Source organism: Furipterus horrens, unplaced genomic scaffold (genome assembly GCF_987537825.1).
Source record: "Furipterus horrens unplaced genomic scaffold, mFurHor1.1.pri manual_scaffold_4, whole genome shotgun sequence".
NCBI classification, from domain to species: domain Eukaryota; kingdom Metazoa; phylum Chordata; class Mammalia; order Chiroptera; family Furipteridae; genus Furipterus; species Furipterus horrens.
In genome coordinates, this window is record NW_028327174.1 from 199,730,851 (window position 1) to 199,753,576 (window position 22,726).

The 22,726-nt window shown below is 58.3% G+C and overlaps 1 protein-coding gene across 1 annotated transcript; it reads right to left on the reverse strand.

Moving 5' to 3' along the window:
* Window positions 1-18,371: 18,371 nt before the first annotated feature.
* Window positions 18,372-21,044, reverse strand: IER5L (immediate early response 5 like). Its single transcript, XM_090276029.1, has one exon. The coding sequence runs from the start codon at window positions 20,848-20,850 to the stop codon at window positions 19,642-19,644; it is 1,209 nt and encodes a 402-aa protein (XP_090132155.1). The 5' UTR covers window positions 20,851-21,044; the 3' UTR covers window positions 18,372-19,641.
* Window positions 21,045-22,726: the final 1,682 nt, after the last annotated feature.

Below are 22,726 nucleotides of genomic sequence, written 5' to 3' on the forward strand. Positions count from 1 at the left end.
CCTTCGGTCTGGGCTTGGCTAGGAAAGGTTCCCCACAGTCTTTAAAGGGGTGCCCACTGTCCTTCCTCCTCCACCCTGTGGTCTCCGTCGCGGTGGAGTTGGGAGTCGGGCTGCCGTGCCCCGCAGTTCTTGGACACGTCCTTAAACACTCCTGTTCCTGGGCTTCCGTCTTCACACAAGTCTTCTCAGAAAACTAGAGCCCTCAGTCTTTTCTCCTGGCCTTGGAGGCCTCCCACGGGGCCTGGGAGAGACCCTGTCCCAGAGCCCTGCCTTGGGGTCGGGCTCCCCTGAGCCCAATCCCAGGCCCGCCCCTCAGCCCGCTGACTCATCCTGAGCCTCAGCTTCCAGGTCTGAAAAACGGGCATACTGATCCTGAGGTTGCAGATGGTGGATTTGTTCATGGCGCAGTGAGCAGCTGGATAGTCCTGCTTCCCGTGTGGGTGACAGCGGCGCATCCCCAGGGCCAGGCAGTTAGGCAGGGTGTGTGTGAGGAAGAAAACAAGAGCCGTTAATTAGGGCGGCAAGGGGGTATTTCTTGAGGTCCAGGGGTCAGGAAAGCCCCCTTTAAGGACCTGAGAGTGGAGACCTGAGGAGGAGCTGTGCAGGGAGCTGGCCGCAGGGCTGTGTTGGGGGCAACTGGGGTGTGGGTGAGCGGGAGGGAGTGGCCATGGCAGTGAGACGGAGATGGCCCGGGGGGCTTAGCTGCAGAGCTAAGCTCACGGGCTTGACATCTCACGTCCCTTGTAGGAGTTTTGTCGGAAAGGGAGCGGAGGCCGGAGTGGAGAGTGGGGGTGGTGGGGACTCAGGGTCAGAAGGCGCTCGGACTCTCGGAGGGAGAGATGCTCAGGCCGGGGCGCCGGCCGCATTCTGCCTGTGGGGAAAGGCCCAAGCGTGGGGAAAGGCTGCCATGCGGGCGGGAGCATGGACGGGAGCGCGTCCTTGACAAGGTGCTAGGCTGCCGGCCCACTGTGCGGGGGGGGAAGGCAGGCCCCTGGCACAGATTTGGCGCATGGCACTGGGTTTACTTCTCCAGAGAAGTGTGTGGCAAGGCCGTGTGCTGTCCGTGGTGCAGGGGGCGGGGGACTGTGGGACCCCGAGGGTGTGGGCAAGGGCTTCAGGGTGGGAAGCCTGCTGAGGAGCTGGGAGGTGACCCGGTGAGGCGCTGTCCCCCCTGCCCATACTCTGCTCTGCTTGGTGAAGTGGCCGTGCTGCTGTCACCCGCAAGGGGTCGGTAGGTCTGAAGGGCACCTGAGAGTGGGCCTGGCCTCTGAAACGGGGGGACGGGTGTCAGCTTCTCACCATCCTGGGCCGGAGAGGCCACGGGGAACAAGCTGCACTCCAGCCATGTTCCTTTCTGGCTGTCGGGGCCCAGGCTGCTCCCTGCTCCTCGGGGTGAGAGGAGCGGTCCCTACAAGAGGGAGCTGGGGGGCTTGAAGTCGGGGAACCCAGCAAGGGCTAAGCACATGCTACATACAAGAGATGAACTAGGTGAGAGTCCTGTCTTCAAGAAATGGTCAACCCCACGTGGACCAGCTGTGGCGGACGGGGCTGAGGGACCCCAGGGGAGCTGGGGTCAGGCTCTGTGGGGGAGACAGCCTTTGAGCAGGACCTTGAATGATGGGCACAGATGCAGGGTGTTTCTTGGGGAGGGCCTGTCGTGAGCACAGGTGGCAGGGCTGGCCGACGGAGGGCTCTGCAGGAGCGTCCAGCCCTCAACGCGCACCCCAACTGCCATTAGTAATCTGCACGACGTATGTGGCCGATGTCTGTCTTTGCTAGAAGACAAGCCACAGGAGGGCAGCGGCCCGCCTGCTGCCGTATCCCGGTGTCAGCAGAGACTGGCATGGAGCAGGCGCCGGGAAACGTTGGATCAGCACCAGGGAGGATGTTTAACTGGTGCCTCTGGGTGAGTGTGGGTGTGAGTGTGTGTGAGAGAGAGACACACACACCTGGCTTGGGGTTTGGGAAGCTTGGCTGCTGTTTGGGTGCTGCACCAGAAGCTGGTGTGGATGATAGGGCTCAGGCCTCGGCCCAGGTGAGAGGCGAAGTCCCTGTGCTGGGCAGGGGAGACCCAGGTAGGATTTGGTGCCAAAGGAGGAGTTGTTTTTGACCTGGGGGTTCCGCTGGCAGTACCTGGGAGGACCCCAGGGGAAGCAGCAGGCCTGGGGAAAGGTGCTGTGCTCAGCTGGGGTGCCAAAGAGCTCTGTTGGGTAAATATTTGGACCTGGCTGATGGCAGGGCTGGCAGTGCTGCTGAGACCCAAACCTTGGGGTGTGGGGGAGTCTGGGCTGCAGGGAGGAGCCCCTAGGTCCTGCCAGCACTCCAGCCTCAGACTCCCTGCCCTCCCCCAGGTCTCTGGTCTCTCCGTCCTCAGACCCCCTAGGCCACTGAACAGTCAGGGTCTCGTCCTCTTCCCAGAACCCTTGGTCCTTCAGGGCCCAGCTGAGGCTTCACTTCCTCCGGGAGGCCTCACCCGACTCCCTAGATGGGGGCGGTGTCCTGGGTGTGTTCGCACTCTGTCCCTACTCTGAGCACTCAGTACACCCTGGGGGCGTTCTCTGTGTGTCTGTGTGACATCGGCAGCTTCAGGATCTTCGGGGGCGATGTTGAGGGGCAGCCACCTAGTTGGAAGATGGGGGTGGTGGGAACTGTTTGCAGACATAGCATCTCTTTACTTGGGGTCTCTCTTTTTTCAAGATTTTATTTATTTTTAGAGAGAGGGGAAAGGGAGGGAGAAAGAGAGGGTGAGAAACATCATTGTGAGAGAAATAGGATCAGTTGCCTTTTGCACACCCCCAACCGGGGACCTGGCCCACAACCCAGGATGTGTCCTGACCGGGAATTGAACCGGCAGCTTTTTGGTTTGCGGGAGGACACTCTACCCACTGAGCCACACCAGCCACTCTACTTGGGGTTTCTTGACAGAGGGCCAAGGCCTGCCCCGCTGCCATCAGCACTGCTACTCCTGCAGGTCTGTCCCAGGAGCCTGCCTCACCCAGCAGGAGCTCAGGGCCCAGCTGTGAGCGGATAGTTAGGGGCCCTCCCTCTGGAGGGATGGTGAAGGTGCGGAAGTAAGGCCAGGTCACCCACTTCTGCGGAACCCTGCAGGAGGGAAGGAGGCCCATGGCGTGCAGCCCGGGTGCAGGCGGGGGACGTGTTGTGTGCTGGAGGGGTGCTCCGTGCGTCCCTGCTGCCCTCAGGCCAGCTGGCTAGCGCGGCTGTTGGGGTGTGCGGGGGACCTCAGAGAGCAGTTCTGCAGCCACTGAGGTTGAGGCAGAAGTGCAGCGGGCTGGGCAGAGGTGAGGGTGAGGTAGGGGTGGCAGAGGGAAAAAGGAAAAGAGGAAAGAGCAGAGCCCGGGGTGGGGGCGGGGGCTGTGGGCACGGCCTTGCGGGGCCTGGCCTCTTCGTGGGGACACAGAGGGCTGGAGACTCCCAGGTGGAGGTGGAGCTCGGAGGCCACACTCTGCGGCCTGTGTCGCATCACTCACCCCCAGACGTCGCTGGGGCCCTCTCTGCTCCAGGCCTGTGCCGGGCGCTGGCGTGCGACAGTGAACGGGAGGATGGGGCCTTCCCACCTGAGCCATGCTAACCTGGCTAACCCGGTGAGACCTGGGAAAACACCCTTACCTGTCCGCCAGCCGGGCGTCGTTAGGGCCCGAGGGAGCAGGCATCAGAGGGGCCAGCAGAGGATGCGCTTCTCTGTGTCCTTCTGCCAAGGCGCTGTGACCTGTTGTGAGCGGAGAGACAGCTACTGGGTAGAGTGCAACCTCTTGTGAAAAAGCAAAAATCTTCATTTTTAATCTGTCTGCCTCTCTGTCCGTCTACAAACACCAGAAGGCTGTTTTGCCAGGTAGTGAGTGATATCATTATCTCTTGATGGGGGTGGTGTGAGGGTTTTGGGGAAGATCCTTATTGCTTTTCCTTGTTCCCAAAAGATGGTCATAAACATGTGAAACGTTACTGAACCACAGAAGAAAGAGAAAGTGATTGTGGGTAAGTTTAAACTTTGCTTTTTGTTGTTCATATTTTATTTTTAAATCTATGTCCACATTTGTAATAAGAAAAAAAAAAACGATTAAAAAAATGTTCCCCTGATGGAGTCTGGTGGGGAGGCTTGCTCAGATATATCAGGTTAGGAACGCGGAGGTGAGTTCTCACCAGGAGGTCTGACTGAGGCTCCCTGAGAGGCGGCGGGCAAGTGGCCCAGGGGTAAGAGCTGCTGCGGCCCAGCGAGGAGGAGGGCCACTGGTTCCCTCCCTGGCCTGGCAGTGGCCTCTGGGGCCCAGCCCCTACTTTCAGGACCCCGACAGACATGGACTGGGTCCAGAAGTAGATCCCAGGGTGAGGAGCGGTTGGTCCTGCCTGGCGCCCGGGTCGGAGGCGGCTGCGGTTCTGGTTCCCCAGTGCTTGCAGGGACGGCAGGGGCAGTTCACCAAGTCCCGGCAAAGGGCAGAGCCCCTGGTGGGAACTGCTTCATCCTCCCCCCCTCCTCTGGGCAAGGGGTGTTGGGGCCACTGTGCCCAACCCCAGGGCCACCTGGGACGGCACAAGGTCTCTATGGAACGCGGTCATGGAAAGGACCTGGGAATCAGGCAGATCTGTGTGACCTTGGACAAGGGGCTTCACCCCCCCGAGCCTCAGCTCTCTCACTGGCATGTGTGGATGGCAGTCCCGAATTATGACACCGAGCTAGAGGGTCCACCGTGCCTGGCACAAGTCAGAGCTCCAGGAGCAGGAAGAAGGGAGAGGTGTGTCTCCTGGCAGGGCAGCAAGGCGCGTCCTGGCTCCAGTCTCAACACTGTCCCGCAGCCGTAGGCCTCACTGCGGGACATTTAGCACCCTCTCCAGCTGCACCTTCACTGACCTCCAGATAGACCTCTGGCTGTGGGCGTGTCTCCTTTTCCCTCTTTACGTGCTTGGGACTAGGTTGGGCTTTTCAGAAAGGACACTTCTGGTGTCGCTTGTGGGACAGACACCTCATCCCCAGATAACCAGAGTCCAGCCCCAGGTGGGAGGCCGCAGGTGGACAAGATGCTCCATCCTCCACTTGGGGACAGTTGGGTTGGCTCTGCTGCCTGAGCAGACCTCTGCAAGGGGTGGGGACTGTGGTGGTCCACGCCTGCGTGGGCTGTGCCGTCGGTTCTCACACGTGCCATGGTGTGACCTGGAGCAAGTTACTTAACCAGCCTGAACCTCAGTTTCTTCCAGTATAAATTGGGGATGAACAAACACAGCCTCACAGGGCGTGTGGCACGGTCCTTTGAAGGGAAGCACTCGGCATGTGCTTTGCCTGCCCCGTCTCCTGCTGTGGGTGGGCGTGCAATGACCAAGGCACAGAGAGGCGAGGACGTACTGGTGAGAAGGTGCCGTCGGGCCCCAGCCTGGACATTATAACCATTGCGCTATAAATGGCCTTTAGTTCCTGATGGAGGTTTCAGAAGAACACTGAGGTCTGTAGGGAGCAATGGGCCCCGTGGAGGACAGGGTGAGGGTCTTCAGGACAAGGATCTCTGCGGGGGGCCACAGTGCGATGATGGTCCCGTTGCTGGCTCCCCGGCCCCTGGCCCAGCCTGGACCACCCTCCTGGCTGAAAGAGCTCCTTTAGGAGCTGCCCCTCCCCTAATCCTCACCCATTCCTGGCCCCCCATGTTCTCCTTTGGCACCGCTGCTCCAGGCCCTCAAAGCCGCCTGCACCCTGACCCCTGGGAGTTCCCCAGAGACCTCGGAGCTGGTGGCTCCGCGCCCAGCCTGTGCATCTGGCCCTGAGGGACGTGCTAAGAACATGCCTCATCTCATCCTCACCATGGGCCGTCTGTGTCCCCATTTCACAGAGGAGGAAACAGGCAGGAGGGCCAGGACCCTGCTGGACAGAGGAATCATTCCCACAGAAGCTCACCCTCCTATAGCCCCTCCTGGGGCCCCATCTAAAGCCTCGGGGCAGCTTTGGCTGCCTTGTATGATCCCCTCTTCGGTGGCCCCAGAGGCTTCCTCCTCCTCTTGCTTCCGAGTCCCCTCTCTAGACCCTGGCCCTGCCTCAGCCTCACCTCCGCCTGGAGCTTGGTTTCCTTCCAGGAGGAAGGGCCAGTCCCCACAAAGATGAAGAGGCAGGAGAGCAGGGACAGTAAACAATCTTGGCTCGTAGCAGTGTGTCAGCCTGCAGGACATGCTTTCCACGCGCCCTCATGGGGTCCCCACAGTGAGCAGAGAAAGCAGCGTCACTTTCCACCATAGGGATGAGGAAACGGGGGCTTGGAGGGTCTTAGTAACCGCCAGGGTCTCCCACTCGGCCGCTGGAGTTGGGTGGAGCTGGGTTTGTCCAGCGTGGGTCCTGTGTGGCTCTGCATGGTGAGGTCCATCCAGCAGGGCAAGGGGGAGACTTCCCTGCAGTAGTGGAAATCACTCACGGACAGTGAGCTCCTGGTTGTCCCCCAGCCCAGCCACCCCTTCAGTGGACAGCAACCATCAGACCCCAAATCCAGGCATCATCCTCAATTCTGTTTTTTCTATTCCCCAAATCCAAACTGTGAGCAGGTCCTTTTGGGCCTCCCTTCAAACTATAACCCAGACCTGGTCACTTCCTTACCTGCACTGCGGCCACCTTGGCCTCAGCCACTGTCAGCTCTCACTGGATCATTGCACAGCTCCTCTCTGGCCTCCCGACTCTACCCTCTGTGCTTGGGTCCCACACTGAGCCGCCCATCATACTCCTCAAGCAGCTTCTCACTGCCAACAGAACAATGCACTGCGATCTGACCCCGCTGACCCCTTCCACTGTCCCCCAACTCCCTGCACCCCAGCCATGCTGCTCTCTCCCTGGTCCTCTAGGATGCCAAGCTTTTTGCTGCCTCAGGGCCTTTGCACCTGCTCTTGCCGCTGCTTGGACTACCTGGGCCCAGGATGAGTGGTTGTTTAGGGCTCAGCTGAGATGTCACCACCTCTGAGGGGCCTCCCCTGCTTTCCCTGAGTTTCTGCTGAGGGAGTCTGCCACACCAGCTGTTTGCCATCCTGCCCTCTGTTCTAGTGGTCTTCATGACATTCACCACTATCTGAAAGTTTAGTATCGGCTGGTTTGTTTCCTTGGTTACCATCTCCTTCCCTCGGTAGCATCTAAGCTTGGCGAGGACAGGGAGCAGGTCTGTGTGTCACCACTGAATCTCCAGTGCCTGGAACGGTAGCTGCCTCCAGGGAGGTAGGTGCACAGTAACTAAGTGTTGAGTCAATGAAGGAATAAAACTTCCTGTCCCAGGAGTTATCCTTGCAAAAGCTGGACAACAGGAGGCAGACAAAGCCCTGGGTGCCCAGTTGTTCTTCCCGTCACTCCAATGCAGGGGCCCTGGGGCCCCATGGAGGGTCACGCTGGCAGGGCGCCTTCCAGGTGCCCTAGGTTTTGTGATTCACTCCCAAGCTTGGGTGGTGCCCTTGATGGAGGCATGGACTTGGCATTGAGTAAGCTGAGTTTTGGAGACCCCCAAGGGTAGAGAGGCAGGGCAGCAAGGGGAGAGACGAAGCAGGAGCTGCCCTGCTTTTGATAGAGATGCCACCTACTAGTGCAGGGCAAGGTCCAAGGAGTCACCTGGCACTCCAGGCCCTCCTGGGGCCTCCTCTTTTCACTGACGGGTCCCAGGGCTCCTTCACAGCCGTCTTCCCAGGGCCTGGCCACAGAAAGTGGGTTCGTGCAGCCAACGCATTTACTGAGCACTGACCGTGTGTGTGAGAGAAGCTCTGTTCCCTCCAGGAGCTGGGGACAGTTTACATTCTAGTGAGGAAGACAGCTGAACAAAGAAATAAACACACAGTAAGACAGCAGGCAGTGACGACGAAAATGAGGGCAAATGTGATAGAGGGGCATTATTTTAGAGGCGTAGCCAGGGGGACGTTTGAGCAGGGCCCTGAGGGAGGGAGGGAGCCATGAATGAGCTGAGAGAACATTGTCGGCAGAGGGAACAGTACATGCTAATAAGCCCATGAGGTGGGAAGAGCCTCAACAGCAGGAGCACGAGGGGGACACTAGAAGCCGCTCAGTTATGGCAAGAGTGGGGAATGAGTGGAAAGGCAGCCAGGCCGGGCCGCGTGGAGCCGTGTAGGCTGCAGTGAGAACTCTGTATATCGTTCCCGGAGGGATGGCAGCAGGGGTATGCTGGAGTCCCTCCCGCTGGCTGTGCTAGCGGTCTGAGCACGTCTCTGTCCCAGTCCACGTTGGGTGCTGTCCCATCGGTAGCTTGAAATTGGCCACGGTGGGAGTATTTACACCACAGAGATGGGCAGGTGCTGCTACCAGTGAACTTGGCACCTGTTTTAAACGCTTGCACCACTGGGGGGCAAAGTCTGGTTGCTAAGCTAGGGAGATGCTATCCCCTGAGCTGCGGAGTACCATGATCTGACGTCAACGCTTTCAAATGTAAGAGAATGGCGAGACGCAGAGTGGGTAGCAGGAGGGCGGGACCCAAGCAGGGAGATGCGCGCAGTGACGCAGGGGAGAGGCGGTATGGCTGGGCCGGGAGACCAAGGGCGCTGCCTGTGCGTAGGGGGCGGGTCTGAATGTCTTCTGCGGGAGCCGCCAGGATCTGGGATGAACTGCACGTGGGGTTAGGGCAGGAGGCGTGAAGATGTTCTGACTGTTCTTGGCCTGAGCAACTTGCCGGATGGCGGTGCCACTGACGGGATGGGAAAGACCTGGGCGGGTGCTGGGGTGGCTCTCAGCGGTCTGGGCTCAGACAGGTGAGCTCTGTGATGCCTGGTACCCCAAGAAGAGAGGTCAAGCAGGGCTGGGACCCCCGAGCGTCACTGCGCGTAGAAATCCCAGCCGGAGACGGAACTGTCAGCGGGTGACGGGACTGCACGAGCTTCCCCAGGAGGAGGTGGCAGGAAGGGAGGAGGGGACCGGGGCTCGAGCCTGGATCCTCCCCAGCAGTTAAGGAAGGGGAGGAGGGCCCAGCAAAGGGCATTGGGGCCACAGGAGCTACAAGAGTGGAACTGAATTGCTCTCCTCCCAGCTGGTATTTGTTGGCTTTTCTTTTTCAAACTAATCAGGAAGGGTGTGTAGAGGACGGTCCGTGAGGGTGGGTGGCCGTGCGGCCCCCGTTCCCCTGGACACAGAACTCCTCTTCCCCGTGGAGAACCCACTGGAAGGGACCGAGGTGGGCGGTCCAGCCCCCTAGTTTTAGGGACGGACACATGCCCAGAGCTGGCCAATCAGAGGGCTCCTGCCTCCTCCTCTGCTGTGATTGGTTCAGGGGTAAGCACGTGACTCAGGCTGTACCAGTGAGTGTCGTCCCGGTACTTCCTGCTGGAGCTGTTGGGATGATGCTCCTCCCGCCCGGGCTGCCAAAGCTTGGAGAAGGGTCGTCCCAGGGATGCCGGCGGCGGGGCCCGCGGTGTCATCGTGGGGCCCAGTGCGAGGAGGAAATGCAGGGCCCCTTACTCAGACAGCAGGGACAAGAGCCGCGAAAGTTACAGAGACCGCTTTCCCTTCTTTCCACAGACTCTCAGCTTGTTAGGGTGCTATTTGCTATTTAATGTCATGCTCAGTAAAGAAATTAAAATTGTAAATGATTAGCACACAGTTTACCAGTTATTTTTATATCGTGCAATGACAGTTTTAAGTGCAAACGCCGGAGCCTCTAACCGGTGTGCAGTTGCAGCAGTGACACAGTCTGTATTTCGTGGCTTGTCGCTGAGCGTGCTTCGGACCGGCCAGAAAACGAACACAGCGAGACTTGGGAAGGTTGGGCGTGGGGGGGGGGGGCAGGCTGTGCACACCCGTGGGGCGGCCGAGGGAGGCCTCCAGGCTGGAGGCGTTGCAGACCCCCCAGGCACCCCTCCACCCCGCCATGGGTGCCCATGCACATGCTCCGTCTCTCCCTTGGACTTGGCAGTTGCTGAAAGGCTCCTGCCACCAAGCAGCAGACTGATGTCCTGAGCCCTGGCCCAAGGATAGGGCCTGGGGAAGTTGACCAGGCACCTCCCATTCCCGCTGGCCCCCACCTCAACCTACAACAGGGGTGATCCACAAGGATCTCAGGCCTCGGATAAGGAGTAGGTGAGGGGCTCGCCCCTGCCTAGACACCGTCCCTGGTTGGCTGCCAGATGGGCCGTGGTGCAGCCAATCCGGGGCCACCGTGCCCTGTGATGCTACTGGGCAAGCACGCCTGACCCCAGCCTTCCCTGTGCTTGTGCCCAGCGTGGAGGGGGCAGTGGTCAGAGGGAAGAGGAGGCCAGGCAGGGCCGAGGTGCCAGGGGGCACAGGGGGAAGAGTAATGGGGGCCAAGAACCTGTCTCAGGGAGGCAGGGAGGTGGCAGGAGGCAGGATAACACTATCCCATCAGACTTCACTTACAAAACACAGATTCAAAGCCAAAATCATATGGATTTCAAGACAGCCTAAGCATTAAACCCCATCAAGACAGCAAAGTGTTAACCCCTTTAGAATGTGGGCTCTGCGTGACTACCCTGGTCACGTGCCTGTGAAGCTGACCCTGGCCGGTGGCCATCCTGCTCACGCCAGAGAAGTCCTAAGAAACCAAGGAGAGACAGGAAGTGCCAAGAGACAGTGAGCAACCCCTGATGACATCATGTGAGCCTCTGGGTCCAGCGTGCCCGGAGCTAAAGCACCCGTGGACTCCCCAGGCCCCAAGTCGGTTAGCCCCTCTTTGCTTAAGCTGAGGTCCAAAAAGTGCGGGACCCCAGAGTGAGGACCCAGGCCCAGGAATCTGGACAACAGCTTCCTTTCTTGACTTAAAGCACCTTGGAACCGTCCGTCCAATCAGAAGGTGTGCAGGTCACTTAAGAGACCTAACTGCCCCTCCCCACATGGACCTGCTGTGTGCTCTGCCAGGTCCTTTATCTTAGACCTCCAGAGCTTTCTCTGAACAAAGGGAAGCCTTATTCCTTAGCCTTACAGCAGTCCCAGACTGGCTGATGTGGGTTTCAAAGGAGACCCTCAAGTTTCACCCTGGGGTGGGGGTGTAGGTGTGTGTGTGTGGAGGGAGCTGGGGAATGAAAGTGGGAAGGTGCATGGAATGTTCGAGAAACAGGACATGACTGGGTTAGGGGATAGAAGGAGGAGGAGTTAGAGACGGGTTGGGGGAAGGGCCTGATTGGGGGAGGGCAGACAGTCTCTCACCAACTGTTTTTCCTTTATAACAATCCCTGAAATGGACAGTCTATTCATTCACCCACCCCACCCATCCATTCATTCACACACTCATTCATTCATTCACTGGGTCACCTAGCATATGTGCTGAATGAAACTGCGAAACTCGCTCTGATAAATGTTGACTGTCAGGCATAGCCAGGCCCTGAAGGTTAACCTTTTTGAAAACACAAGTGCCAATTTATGGGAAGACAAAAAAAACCCAACCAAGTTGAAAGGGCCCTTCCTCCGCTCTCCCCCCAGCCCCAGGGTAAAAGGATGTCAGTAGATTGGGTCTCTCCAGAAAAGGGTGCATCTGCTTACGTCTTATGTCACCAATTTTGTTTAACAGAGAGGCAGAAGGAAACTGCTCTGCATTTTGCAGTGACAAGTTATTTTCTGCGCAGAGCTGACTGGTGACAGTATTGCCACTCTCATTTATTGAGCACCTACTGTATGCCAGCTGCCCACCCCCCACCATCCTGGTTTTATAGACAAGGGACCGAAGGCCCCAAGAGGGGAAGTGAAAAGCCCATAGTCACCTAGAAAGCAGCAGAGCCCAGTTCGTGCTCAGGCCTGTGTGGCTCTGGAGGCAGAGTTTGGAACCACAAGCTTGGGCTTTGGATGGGTGGCCCCGAGGGGTGGTGATCCCAGGAAGCCCTCTGGCACGTGGTCTTGTGCCTGTCAGTCCACATTCACTCATTTGATATTGACAACTTCCAGGGAGGGATGTCACACACGGAACCAGAACCTTTGTGCAGCCCCAGAGCAGACCTTCTATCCTCCCTCTTTGCTGAGGGCACCTTAGGGGGTGTGTCCATGGGGATCAGTCCATTGGGAAGAGAGACAGAGGCTGGATTGGCCTGGAGACCAGCCTGCCCAGCTGGACCAGGGAAACTGGTCGGGGCAGCTGTCCCAGACAAGTGGTTATACTGGTTTGTCCCCTCCCTCTGGCCCTGAGGCATCCTCCCCTCCACCCCGCCCCCCACCGAACAGGCACTGCATGAAGTCCCTTCATGGGTTTCGTACCAAATCTTCCCGTTCCTGCCTTCCTTTCTGGCCCTGTCTCCTGCCACTCTTCCCCTTGCCCTCAGCTATGTCAGCCTTCTTCCAATTTCTTGAACAGACCAGATTAGTTACTGTGTTAGTCTTTTCATCCGCTGTTCCTTCTGCCTGGAACACTCCTCCACCATCGTTTGTCCAGCTGGTATGATAGAAATTTCTAGTGCTCACCCATCTGTGCTTCAACTCTCCTTCCCAGGCCTTCAGGAACGCTGCCCTTCCCAGGCCCCCTGCAGTTGGGTGGGTCATAGGGCTACATGGGCCAAAGGGATGTGAGTGCCAGGAGAATCACCTCCCTTACAGGGCTCTCTAACTCCTGGGTCGCTGAGTCACTACGTGGAAGACAGCAGCCTAGGAGAGCTGTCCAATTTAACCAGACTTTGCATGGTCGAAAAAAAATCAATCTTCGTTGTCTTAAATTTCTGAAATTTGGTGATTAATTTGTTACTGCAGCGTAGCCTATACTATACTGACTAATATAACGAACCCATTCTGATCTCAGCTCAAATAACACCTTCTCTGATCACTAAATCTCTCTAGCCCTGTATTAAGTTTCCCATAAGATTTATCTAATTACTTATTGGTTTACTTGCTTATCATCTCCCACACAGAATGTCAGCTCCATGAGGGCCGGGCACTTGTCTGTCTAGTTCATGGCCACACCCTTGATGCCTAGTACAATGCTGGCATATGCAGGCACTCACTATATATTTGAATGAATGAGTGAGTGCATGCATTTATTGTGTAAGTGAAATAGGCAGATGACCGTGCTCACAGGCAGATGTGGAGTGTGATGTTGCCACCTGCATTTTTCTTACCATGATGGAACACAAGCCTTCGATCATCAGAAGGCTGGAAGCAAGAGTTGCTTTTTGACTTTTAGAGCATCAAACCCTGGTCTCTAGGACCTTCCTTCTCTCCTTGCACTCGAGCTCTCCAGAGGAGGAAAACAACTGATCCCAGGTCCCAAGGTAAGCGTGTGTCTGAGCCAGGACCCGCCTCCGCCTCTCCAGACTCCTGATCCAGTGCTCTTTCTGCTGAGCTTGACCATGGCCCCATTAGTTTCAGCCAAAGTTGCTGAAAATGTTTCCCAAGCACATGTGCCTCTGACTGCCCCCCTCTGTCAGGAGATCTCGAAACTCGGAGAAAATCTTTCTGTGATGATTGACAGGTAGGACTGGGCGGAGCTGGGACGGGGGTCAGAGGTGACAGTGAACAAGGCTCCTTCCAGAATGTCTAGTCCACAGCGTCCCTGAGATGAGCTTGTCATTTGCCTTACGCTTCTTTTAACAAAGACAGAGTGCAGGGGTGGGGGGGAATTCTGGTGACTCAAGTCTTCGGGCTGAGCCTGCCCCAGACAGTACGACTATAGCTGCTTCCTCCACAAGCCCCGCCGCCAGCTCTGTCGCACGCTATGCGTCCATTATAGCGCCTGTCACGTCACAATTCTTCTCTGAAAAATATATGTGTTAATTTTTCTTCTAAATATAAAAGTGATACATGCTCATTGTAGAAAATTTGGAAAATACAGAAATGCATGAATGATAAAACAAGTCCCAATCGTTTCAACATTTTTGAGCTTCTATGCGGCCTTTTCCGTCAGCACCTGTGACTTGGTAATGTTACCTGTCCCGCGGCTGTCCCATGACCCCACCAGCTGGGGGTATGAAGGCAGGCGCGTTCCCCTCCGCATGGTGTCCCCCCTGCATCCTGCCGGTCCTCGCGTTGCTGCTCTTCAAAGTCTTTTCATTGTATTGGGAGAAGCCACATACGAGCTCCAGCCAAGTTCCTCCACTTTGGCTTCCTTGCTGATGTCCACTGCCCTAAGTCCCCTGAGGGTGGCCCTTGTCACTGTCCCTGACATGGAGCCTGCTGGGAGAACCCGCGCCCTGCCCCGGGGGCTGCTGCCTCCCCTTCCCTGGTGATTCCTGAGTGGCAAACGTGGGAGGCACCAGACGGCCCTGAAGCCCGATTATCCTGGCGAGGAGCAAGGAGGCTGTCCCTTCCCCAAGGCTGTGTTGGCTGCACTTAATCCCCAGGCCCTGAAGCAGCCACACCTGTGCAGTGGGCTCCCCACGTCCCATGTGTGTGAAAAGGCCTCCTTTAGCAGCCCTTCTCTCTGGAGGACACCTGACACGGTTTTCTGAAAACACCCCTTCTCTGCCCACGAGTGTTCAGTGGGAGCTACCAGTCACCCTCCAACCATGGCCACGGGTTTGAGACGGAACACAGATTTGGGAAGTGACCGCCTTTCCTTGAGGTTTCCTTGAAAAAAATTTTTTAAATTGATTTTTAGAGAAAGAAGAAGGGATGGAGGGAGAGAGAGAGAGAAACATCAATTTATTATTCCATTTATTTATGCATTCATTGGTTGATTCTTGTATGTGCCCTGACCAGGGCTCAGACTTGCAACCTTGGGGTATCGGGATGATGCTCTAACCAACTGAGCTATCCGACCAGGGCTCCCTGATATTTTTCTGAGTGGAAAATAAGAGAGAGGACAGACCCTCTTGGATGGCAAAGGTGTGAGATGGGAAGCTAGGCGCTGCCTCCTACAGCTATAGTGAGAAATAGGTCAACAGTAGGAGAGTGGGGAACTCAGGTGCAGAGAATTAAGTCAGGGGAGAGAGAGAGAGAGAGAGAGAGAGAGAGAGAGAGAGAGAGAGAGAGAGAGAGAGAGAGAGAGAGAGAAAGATCTGGAGATTTATGCCTGGATCCAGTTGTACCTGAACCCAGCTACAGCCCTGCCCACTGCACAGTTTAGAGCCAGGAGCCAAGAAATCTCACCTTTTGCTGAAGCCAATTCCAGTTGACCTGCTGTCTCTTACCATAAGAGTCCTAACAGATATGACAAAAAGGGCAGTCCATGCCCTGGTGGGGAGGGACACAGATACCACTGTCCTGTGTATCTCTATCCCTGAATCCTGGAACCCAGAGCATTAAGCATGGGTGGGGTGGGGGTGCTCCCAACCTGCTAGCTCAGGTTCATTTGGAACTTATCAATATTACTACTTGGACCACATGGGAGTCATTTGCCAGCCCACATTGTAATATGTAAATTCTCCCCAACCAGACTGTGAATCCCAACAGGAAGACTGGCTGGCCCCTTCTTTGTTGTGGGACTTGGGCAAGTTTTCTGATTTCTAAAACAAGGATGCTAATAGTATCTATTTCAGAGAGTAGCTGGGAAAATTAAGTGAGTGAATCCATATAAAGCAGTTGATGTTTCTTTTATTTGCTGTTATTTTCCAAGGTGGTCAGCTCAGTGCTCTGCACAGACCAGGCACCAAGTGAGCGCTCTGTAAATGTGTGCTCGGTGAACAGAGATGCAGCAACACAGAGCTCCTGGTGTGCACGCAGGGACACCCACGAACACCCACAAGATAGAAGCACTATGGTCTCAGCACCCTGTGCAGTGGCCCCCCTGGGAGCCCAGGACACGCCCAGCCCCTGGCTTCTCTGGAGGGCAGCCTGCTGCTCCTTCAGGCTCTGAACTGTCTTTCCAGCAGCTCCACGTGGCTGGGAGCACAGCTTGGAGCCTGGCTCAGCCCCACACCATGTATCAAGGGCAGCGGGACCTGTACTGCTGTAGGAGCCGGAGCAAGTGTTCGTGTGTGGGGGTGGTGCTGGGACGCTGCCTCGCCTGGGGGTACCAGGGGCTTGCTGGAGCTCAAGCTTCCAGAGCTACTGTTTTCTGGAAGCTCCCCCTCACCACTCCCTGGGTCCCCTAGTCTCCTCCAATCTCCCTACCTCCCCAAGTAGTAACCCCCAGGTCCTACTTGGGGGCTCTTGCAGGGTCTGGCTTGTTCTTTTTACTGGAAAGGGACTTGTCTGTGGACCCTGAATCTGTGGACTCCTGGTTTGTCAGCCTGCCCGCCCCTCCCCCTTCTTGAAAGACCTTCACGGCCAGGCATGTGCCCCCTCCCCGGTCCATGGACAAACCCCACCCCTGCAGCCTTTCAGTGGTGTTATGCCTGGGAGTACTAGTCTCTCCCTGGACATTCTGGGTGGGCTTACTTCATGGTGAGCCAGGACTGGAGGAGGAGGGGGACGTTGAGTGGAGTGAGGATGTTACTTAGAGCGTTTGTGTTGGGGACTGCATTTGGCCCGTGTGGCCCCCAATGTCAGGGCTGTGCTCGTGTTAATGTATTGTGCGGAATGCCTTAGTGTGAGATGCAGATGGGCGGTGGGTTGTGTTTTGAGTCACTGCGGATTATGCTCAGGGCATTAACCCTTTGTGTGGCTGCCCAAGATCCCTGGGTCCTGAAAAGATAAGGGGGAAGGGCACCTCTCTTTTGGGTTCTCCCAGAGCCCTCCATATCCATCCCTCCATTTCACTAGATCCCAGTGTGCTTGAGTCTCTTGGTGCAGCTGAAGCTCAGAAAACCTGGCAAAAGGACGGAGAATCCTGGCCCGGGGTTCTGCTGAGCTCAGAGCTCTTGTTTCGCACCCACAGTCCTTTGCCGTTGGGATCCGGAGAGGGTGGGGAGTTCCCAAGCCCCTTGGCTGGTTCCTTCCGTGCCCAGGTCCAGGCTCCCAACAAAGGCGGCCGACCACGTGTCCCCTCCTCGACGCGGTCCTGGAGTGGGAACGCACGCGGCCCCAGGCTCGTGGCCAATCGGGGCAGGATCCACACTCTGCGCTGCGCCCCAAGTGGGCACCAAGCGGCGCCCCCGCAGTCCCGCCGCCCGCGGCTGTGCCTCGCCCACTCCCAGCCTCAGTAGCTGCAGCGCCCTGGAAGCGGCACTAGGGGGAGCTCTGGCAACTGGCTTGGCGGATTGAATCAAAACCTTGCACCCAACAGCAATTCCTTGGACTAGCAGGGAGAAAATGAGGAGGGGGGAGACACACCGTTCCCCCTCCTCGACAGCTCCCGACTCTTCCCGTGGGAGGCCGAGAAAACAGCCTTGGTGGGGGGGAGGTGAAGGTGCCTTTCCTTCCTGTAACTCACGCCTCCATAGCCTCCCTCTTCCCCCACCCCCATCGCGGACCTTCGCGGGCCCCCCCGCACTCTTAAGTATCCCCAAGAACTTCGCCTCGCGCGACACCGGGACCCAGAGCCGAGCGGATCCCTGGGACTGGCTTCCGTCTGCCTCTCGGTGTCTGGGGTGGGGGCCTCTCGGCGACAGCCTGGCTTCTCGCTGCGGGAAGCGAGAAGGCTGGGGTGGGGGGGGGGGTGTGAGCCGTCCTGAGGGGTGGCTGGGGCAGGAAAGGGGAGCTCAGGGGCGAGATAGCGGGCGCGAGAGCACTGGGGAGACGAGAGAGAGACAGAGAGACAGAGACAGAGAGAGAGGAGGCAGGCTATCAAACAGAGAGCAAGCAGCCACTTTGCTTTTTTTCCTTCTTGCTTTTTTCTTTTTTTTAATTCTTTCTTTCCTATCCCCTGTTTGCAAAGCTGGCACCACCCCGCGCGCCCCCGGGCCCGAGCAGCGGCTCCAGATGTGAATTTGGTTCCACTGGGGAGAACGCGAGCTTCCTCGGGGCCTTGGCACATTCTCCCACTCTGAGGTCATTCCGTAGGTGGTCAGAGGGGAGAGCGCGCCTGGAGCCTTCCTGCCTCCCCATCCACTGGGGAGGGAGGAGAGGCGGGCGGGAGGGAGGGGAAAGGCAGAGGGGAGGGGTGCGAGGAGGGAGGGAGACGCCGCCAGCACACCACCAAGTGGCACCGAGCAGTGATAACAAACTCAACTTAAAAAAAAAAAAAAAAAAAAGGAAAACGGAAAAACTTCCCCAAGTTACAGACCGAGACGTGCGAGCGGAGGCGCGGGGCACGGAGGGCGGGTGGCTCAGAAGCCCCTCGGCGTCCCCGGCTGCTCTTCCCTGCGGCAGAGAGCTCAAGACTTGAGACCAGCCAGGCCGTGTTCCTGGCTAGGCAGGAAATGTGCTGGACGCTGGCTGGGCTTCCTGCAGGAGACCCCTGGGGCGGCTGGTGCCCATGGGGGCAGTCTCTTTTGGGGAGGAGGGCCCCCCGAGGGGTGCAGTACTGGCTTCTTTTCCCAGCAACCAGCGCCCCCCCCCAACCCACCCTGCTCCCACTCTCGGCCCTGCCAATGTGGGCAGATTCCTGCCCCTCCAGGCCCAGAACTGGGATTTGCATGGAGGTAGAGGTCTCTCCCCAACCCCCTCTATCCTCCCCGCCACCTCCAGGCAGACCTGAAAACAAGGCACCACTATCCTCTATAATCGACTTTTTATTAAGATTATAAATTTAAACAAATACTCTGAACAGTTTTACCGGTGATGTACAATTCAGTATGCACAAAAATACAGGGGGATGAGGGAGAAGGGCCAAGAAAGGAAGGGTTGGTAACTTGGGAGTCCACATGGTACTGATGGCAGAGAACCAGAGGGGCTGCAGAACCCCACCTTTTTACAACAAAAGGCTTTAAATTAAAATCTCTTGGGCTGAAAACACAGGACGGGGTTCTCACAGGCTCGAACAATGCTGGTTTCATGAAATGCAACCGAGGCTGAATCAGGACAGTGCAACTTAAAAGCACACACACACAAACACCAGATCTGACCGGGAACTTAGTGAAAAGTCTCCGCCGCAGTCGGCGGTCCCAGCTCCTCCCTCCCTCCCGGCCGCGGGGGATCCAGGTGAAGGAATCGACTTCCTTTTTTGTTTAGTGAGGACCGCAGTGCTGGGCATGATGGGAATTGTAGTCCTTGGTGCCCGACCCCCACCCCTTCCCCAGTGTCCGAGAGTGTCGGGGTGTCCGGCGCCACCCCTGAGTCCGGGAGACGCGTGGAGGAGGGGATGAGAACGGAGCCAGAAGGGCGGAGAGAGGAGGGGTTCAAGACACCCGCCCGGGTAGAAAAGAAAAAAAAAAGTTGAAGTGTTTTCATTTCTGCCTTCTCATTTTGCGAACTTTGGAGGCCGCCTCCAGAGAGGAAATGTGACCCAAACGTCCCTTTCGGAGATAGAGTTTGCCTTTGTTTTTGCTCAGAATTTCACAAGACCCATTCCTCGCCCCATGGAGGGACTCGGGAGAACCAAGCGCCAAGCTTCCTGGGTCTGACAACTGATTGGGATCGGCGTTCCCGGCCCCGCGCCCTCCTGCGCTGCGCCCCCGGCGCGCCCGGGCGCCCTGTCTCGCCCCCGGCTGCCCCGCACCTCCTCTGGGCAACAAGCCCTCTCTCACGTGGCTGGCTCCTCGCTAAACACCACTGCAATCACTACAATAAAAAGAAAAATATATAGAGAGTAGGAGAAACACAAAGCATACTTAAATAGGTGCTTTTTTCTCTGTAAAAATAAAGTCCAAGATCTTAGATTTCTTTTTTTTTATTTTACAATTTATAAAACATTAGCCGCTTTCCCCTGCTCGCCCCCAGCTCAGCCCCGAGTGGCCGGGCGCCCGTTCCTTCCCTCCTCTTGCCCCTTGGCCGAGTCTTTGTCTGGCCCGAGCCCCGCGGGTCCCGGGTCTCCGTGCCCTCGGGGGTCCCTAGAAGGCGACAATGGCTCGAGTCCAGGCGCCGAGGCTGGCGAGCGCCTGCTTGGCGCACAGCTGCCCGTTGAGCGGCGGCGGCTGCTCCGAGGAGTCCGGCTGTCGGCTCACCAGCCCGGAGAAGCCTGAGCCAAAGATGGAGATCAAGTTTGAGATGTTGGACGCGTCCGGGGACGAGTCCGGGCAGAAGTCCTCGAAGCGGGCGCGCTTGCAGGGAGCGAACGGGGCTCCCCCGGGGGGCTCGGCTCCCAGGTCGCCCGCGTCCTCGTCCTCGTCGTCCTCCTCCTCTTGGCCAGGGTAATACTTGCGCTTGCAGCCGGCAGTGGACGCCAGGCCCGGTCCCGGGGCGCCCTGGCCACAGCAGGGGCAGTGGGCGGAGGCGCAGCAGTCCTGGTGCAAGTAGCCGTTCTCCACCGTGGTCACCACGTGAGTGTCCAGATCCAGCACGGTGGTCTGGCTGCTGCAGTGCACGCCGAAGTCCGAAGGGGCCGGGTATGCGCCCCGGTAGAAGCCGGGGGAGGAGGTGGGGGCCGGGGAAGCGGGAGGTGAGGCGGCGGCAGCGGCCTGAGAGGCGGCCCCTGGGGGCGCGGAGGGCGCAGAGCAGGCGGCCGAGGCGCGAGGGTCCCGCGGGCAGAGCGCGGCGGGCGCGGGCGGCGGCAGCGGCGCAGGACCCGGCTGCAGCGGCTCCAAGGGCTGCCCGCGGTGGGGCGCGCCGTGCGGTGGCTGGAGCGCGGCGCACCCGGGCAGCTCCGAGAGCGCCCCCGTGCCGCCCGCTGGCGCCCCGGCCACCGCCGCCGCGCAGCTCCTGGGCGCCGGGTGCTGGTGCTGGTGCAGCTGCTGCTGGAGGTGCAGCTGGTGGAGCTGGTGGAGCTGGTGCAGCTGGTGCCGCGCGGCCGGCTCGCGCGCCTCCGTTTCCCCGCAGCCACCAAGTTGGAGCGGGCCGAAGTCGGCCGCGCTGGCCGGCATGCCAGGCGCAGCGTACGCGAGGTGCTGGAGCTGGTGGTGGGGCGGCTGCTGTTGCTGCTGCTGCTGGCGCCTGTAGAGCTCAGCGTAGCGCTCGCTCAGGTAGAGCTGGCGCGCGTTGCGGAGCACGTAGGATACCAGGAGATTCTTGTGCAGCTTGATGCCGCCGCGCTGGGTTCGGGAGCTGTGGATTTTGCGCAGGGAGATGCTGATCAGGCTCTGGGCGTCCAAGGCGCACTCCATGCTCCCGCGGAGACGGCGGCAGCGGAGCAGCCGCGACCGCTGCTGCTGTTAATGCTGCTGCTGTTTCGGCCTCCAGCCGGCCGCCGGGGCGCGCTGGCCAGAGGAAACTGAGCCCGGATCAGCGGGTCAGCTGCGCTCCGAGAGGAGCCGCCACCATGCGCTGCGCGCCAGCCGCAGTACCGTGCTCCCCAGACGGCGCCAAAGCAATGAGCTTCGGCCGGCCCCGGCCCCAGCTATTTAGCTGGGCGTCCGGGCTCCGCCCTACACCTGATAAGCCAATAGAAGTGCCGAGAGCTTCCCGAGTGACAGGCGCTGCCCGCCCCGGAGTTACTCGGTTGGCCAATCAGACCAAGGCGGTTCCTTTGTGCTATTCAAATACCGAACGGACCCCGGGCTTCTAACGCCGCCGCTGCCTCGAATGTTCTCCTGGGGCCGCCGCGCAGCGCGGGACTCGGAGGCGCTGGGCAGCTGTCTGTAACGTGGGTCGCCCTTCAGCAGCCACGTTGGAGCCCACAGCCGCCCTCAGCCTAGCTCCTCGGAGCCGGGGGTCAACTCACCTGCGTGCCTTGGCGACGGCTCCTCCCCCTTCCGCACGGCTGGGCCCACCTGCGGCAGGTGCGCATGGTTCCCAGCTCCTGGCCAAACGGCACTTCCTTTCTCACTCCTTCGCCCCCGGGTAACCCGCGGGACCCAAGACTTTTGCAGGAGACTAGGGGGCCAGCCGCCTTGACCCTGAGAGACCCTCACATGAGAAAGGTTTGGAGGTACCCTTAACCGCAATGGTGGACCTGATTCCTTGACTTTTTGGCCCAGGTGCCGCAGGGAATACTCTGGGACGAGCCATCCCACCCATTTGTCTGACGGCAAAAGCAAAACCTCGTGAATCTGGCCTCCTCTGAGGGAGGGGGCTCTGAGGCATGCCCCACTGAGTTCACGGGCAGTCCCACCTGCTCAGGTCCAAAGTCGCAGTGAGAGCCACGCGGAGTGTCCTAATCACTGGTTCTGTAACCTTTCCTTCCTAACTACTAATAATGACAATAGGGACCATTATTTGTTCCCAGTATGGGGCTGGCCCTTGCCAGTAACGCCGGGAATCCTTCACTGTGACCGCTGGCAGAGCAGGGCCTGCGTCTCAGGGGCGTCGAGTGACTCGGGAAGGGCACCGCTCCGAAGGGGCAGAGCAGGATTTGTGCCGGGACTGTGAGCCCCACGGAGGGCTGTGGACTTTGCCAACTTTTGTTGATAGTTTTACTTCTTGTCCTGAACCATTCATGGACCACATCGTCCCAGTTGGGGACTGAGACAATTGGAGAACAGAGGGACAGGGTTGTATCTCTGGGGCTCTCTAGACTGAGGAGGGGGCTGTAAGGGGAGTGGCTGCTGCTCTGAGAGGGGGTGTCCAAGGTGCCTGGGGTGGGGTCTCCTTGAAGTGCCCAAGGGGTTTGCTTCAGAAGAGAGTCTTTGAGTTGGCCCTTGAAGGAGGAAGGGGCTTCACAGAGACAGAGCTCGGTGGGCCCTGTGAGGGTCGAGGTGGGACAGGTCCAGGAGCAAACTTCCTGCTGGTGCACGCTCTCCTTTTGGTTTCTTGTGAGTCTCCTCTTTCCTTGAGCCCCTTGTCCTCTGCTCCAACTTTGCCCCTTGGTGGGAAGGAAAAGACCCAGCCAGCCCATCCTGCAGTTTCTGGGTTCCCCTTCAGTCTTAAGAATTCTCCAGATTTATTTCCTCAAACAACTTCGGTGTTGGGCATCAAGGGTTTACACAAAGTTCTGGAGCATGTTCTCCATTTTACAGATGGGGGAAGGGCACTGACAGCGGAAAGGACCTGCCCAAGGTCCCGCAGGCCCAGGGCTCTGTCCTTTCCATGCTGTCTGTGGAC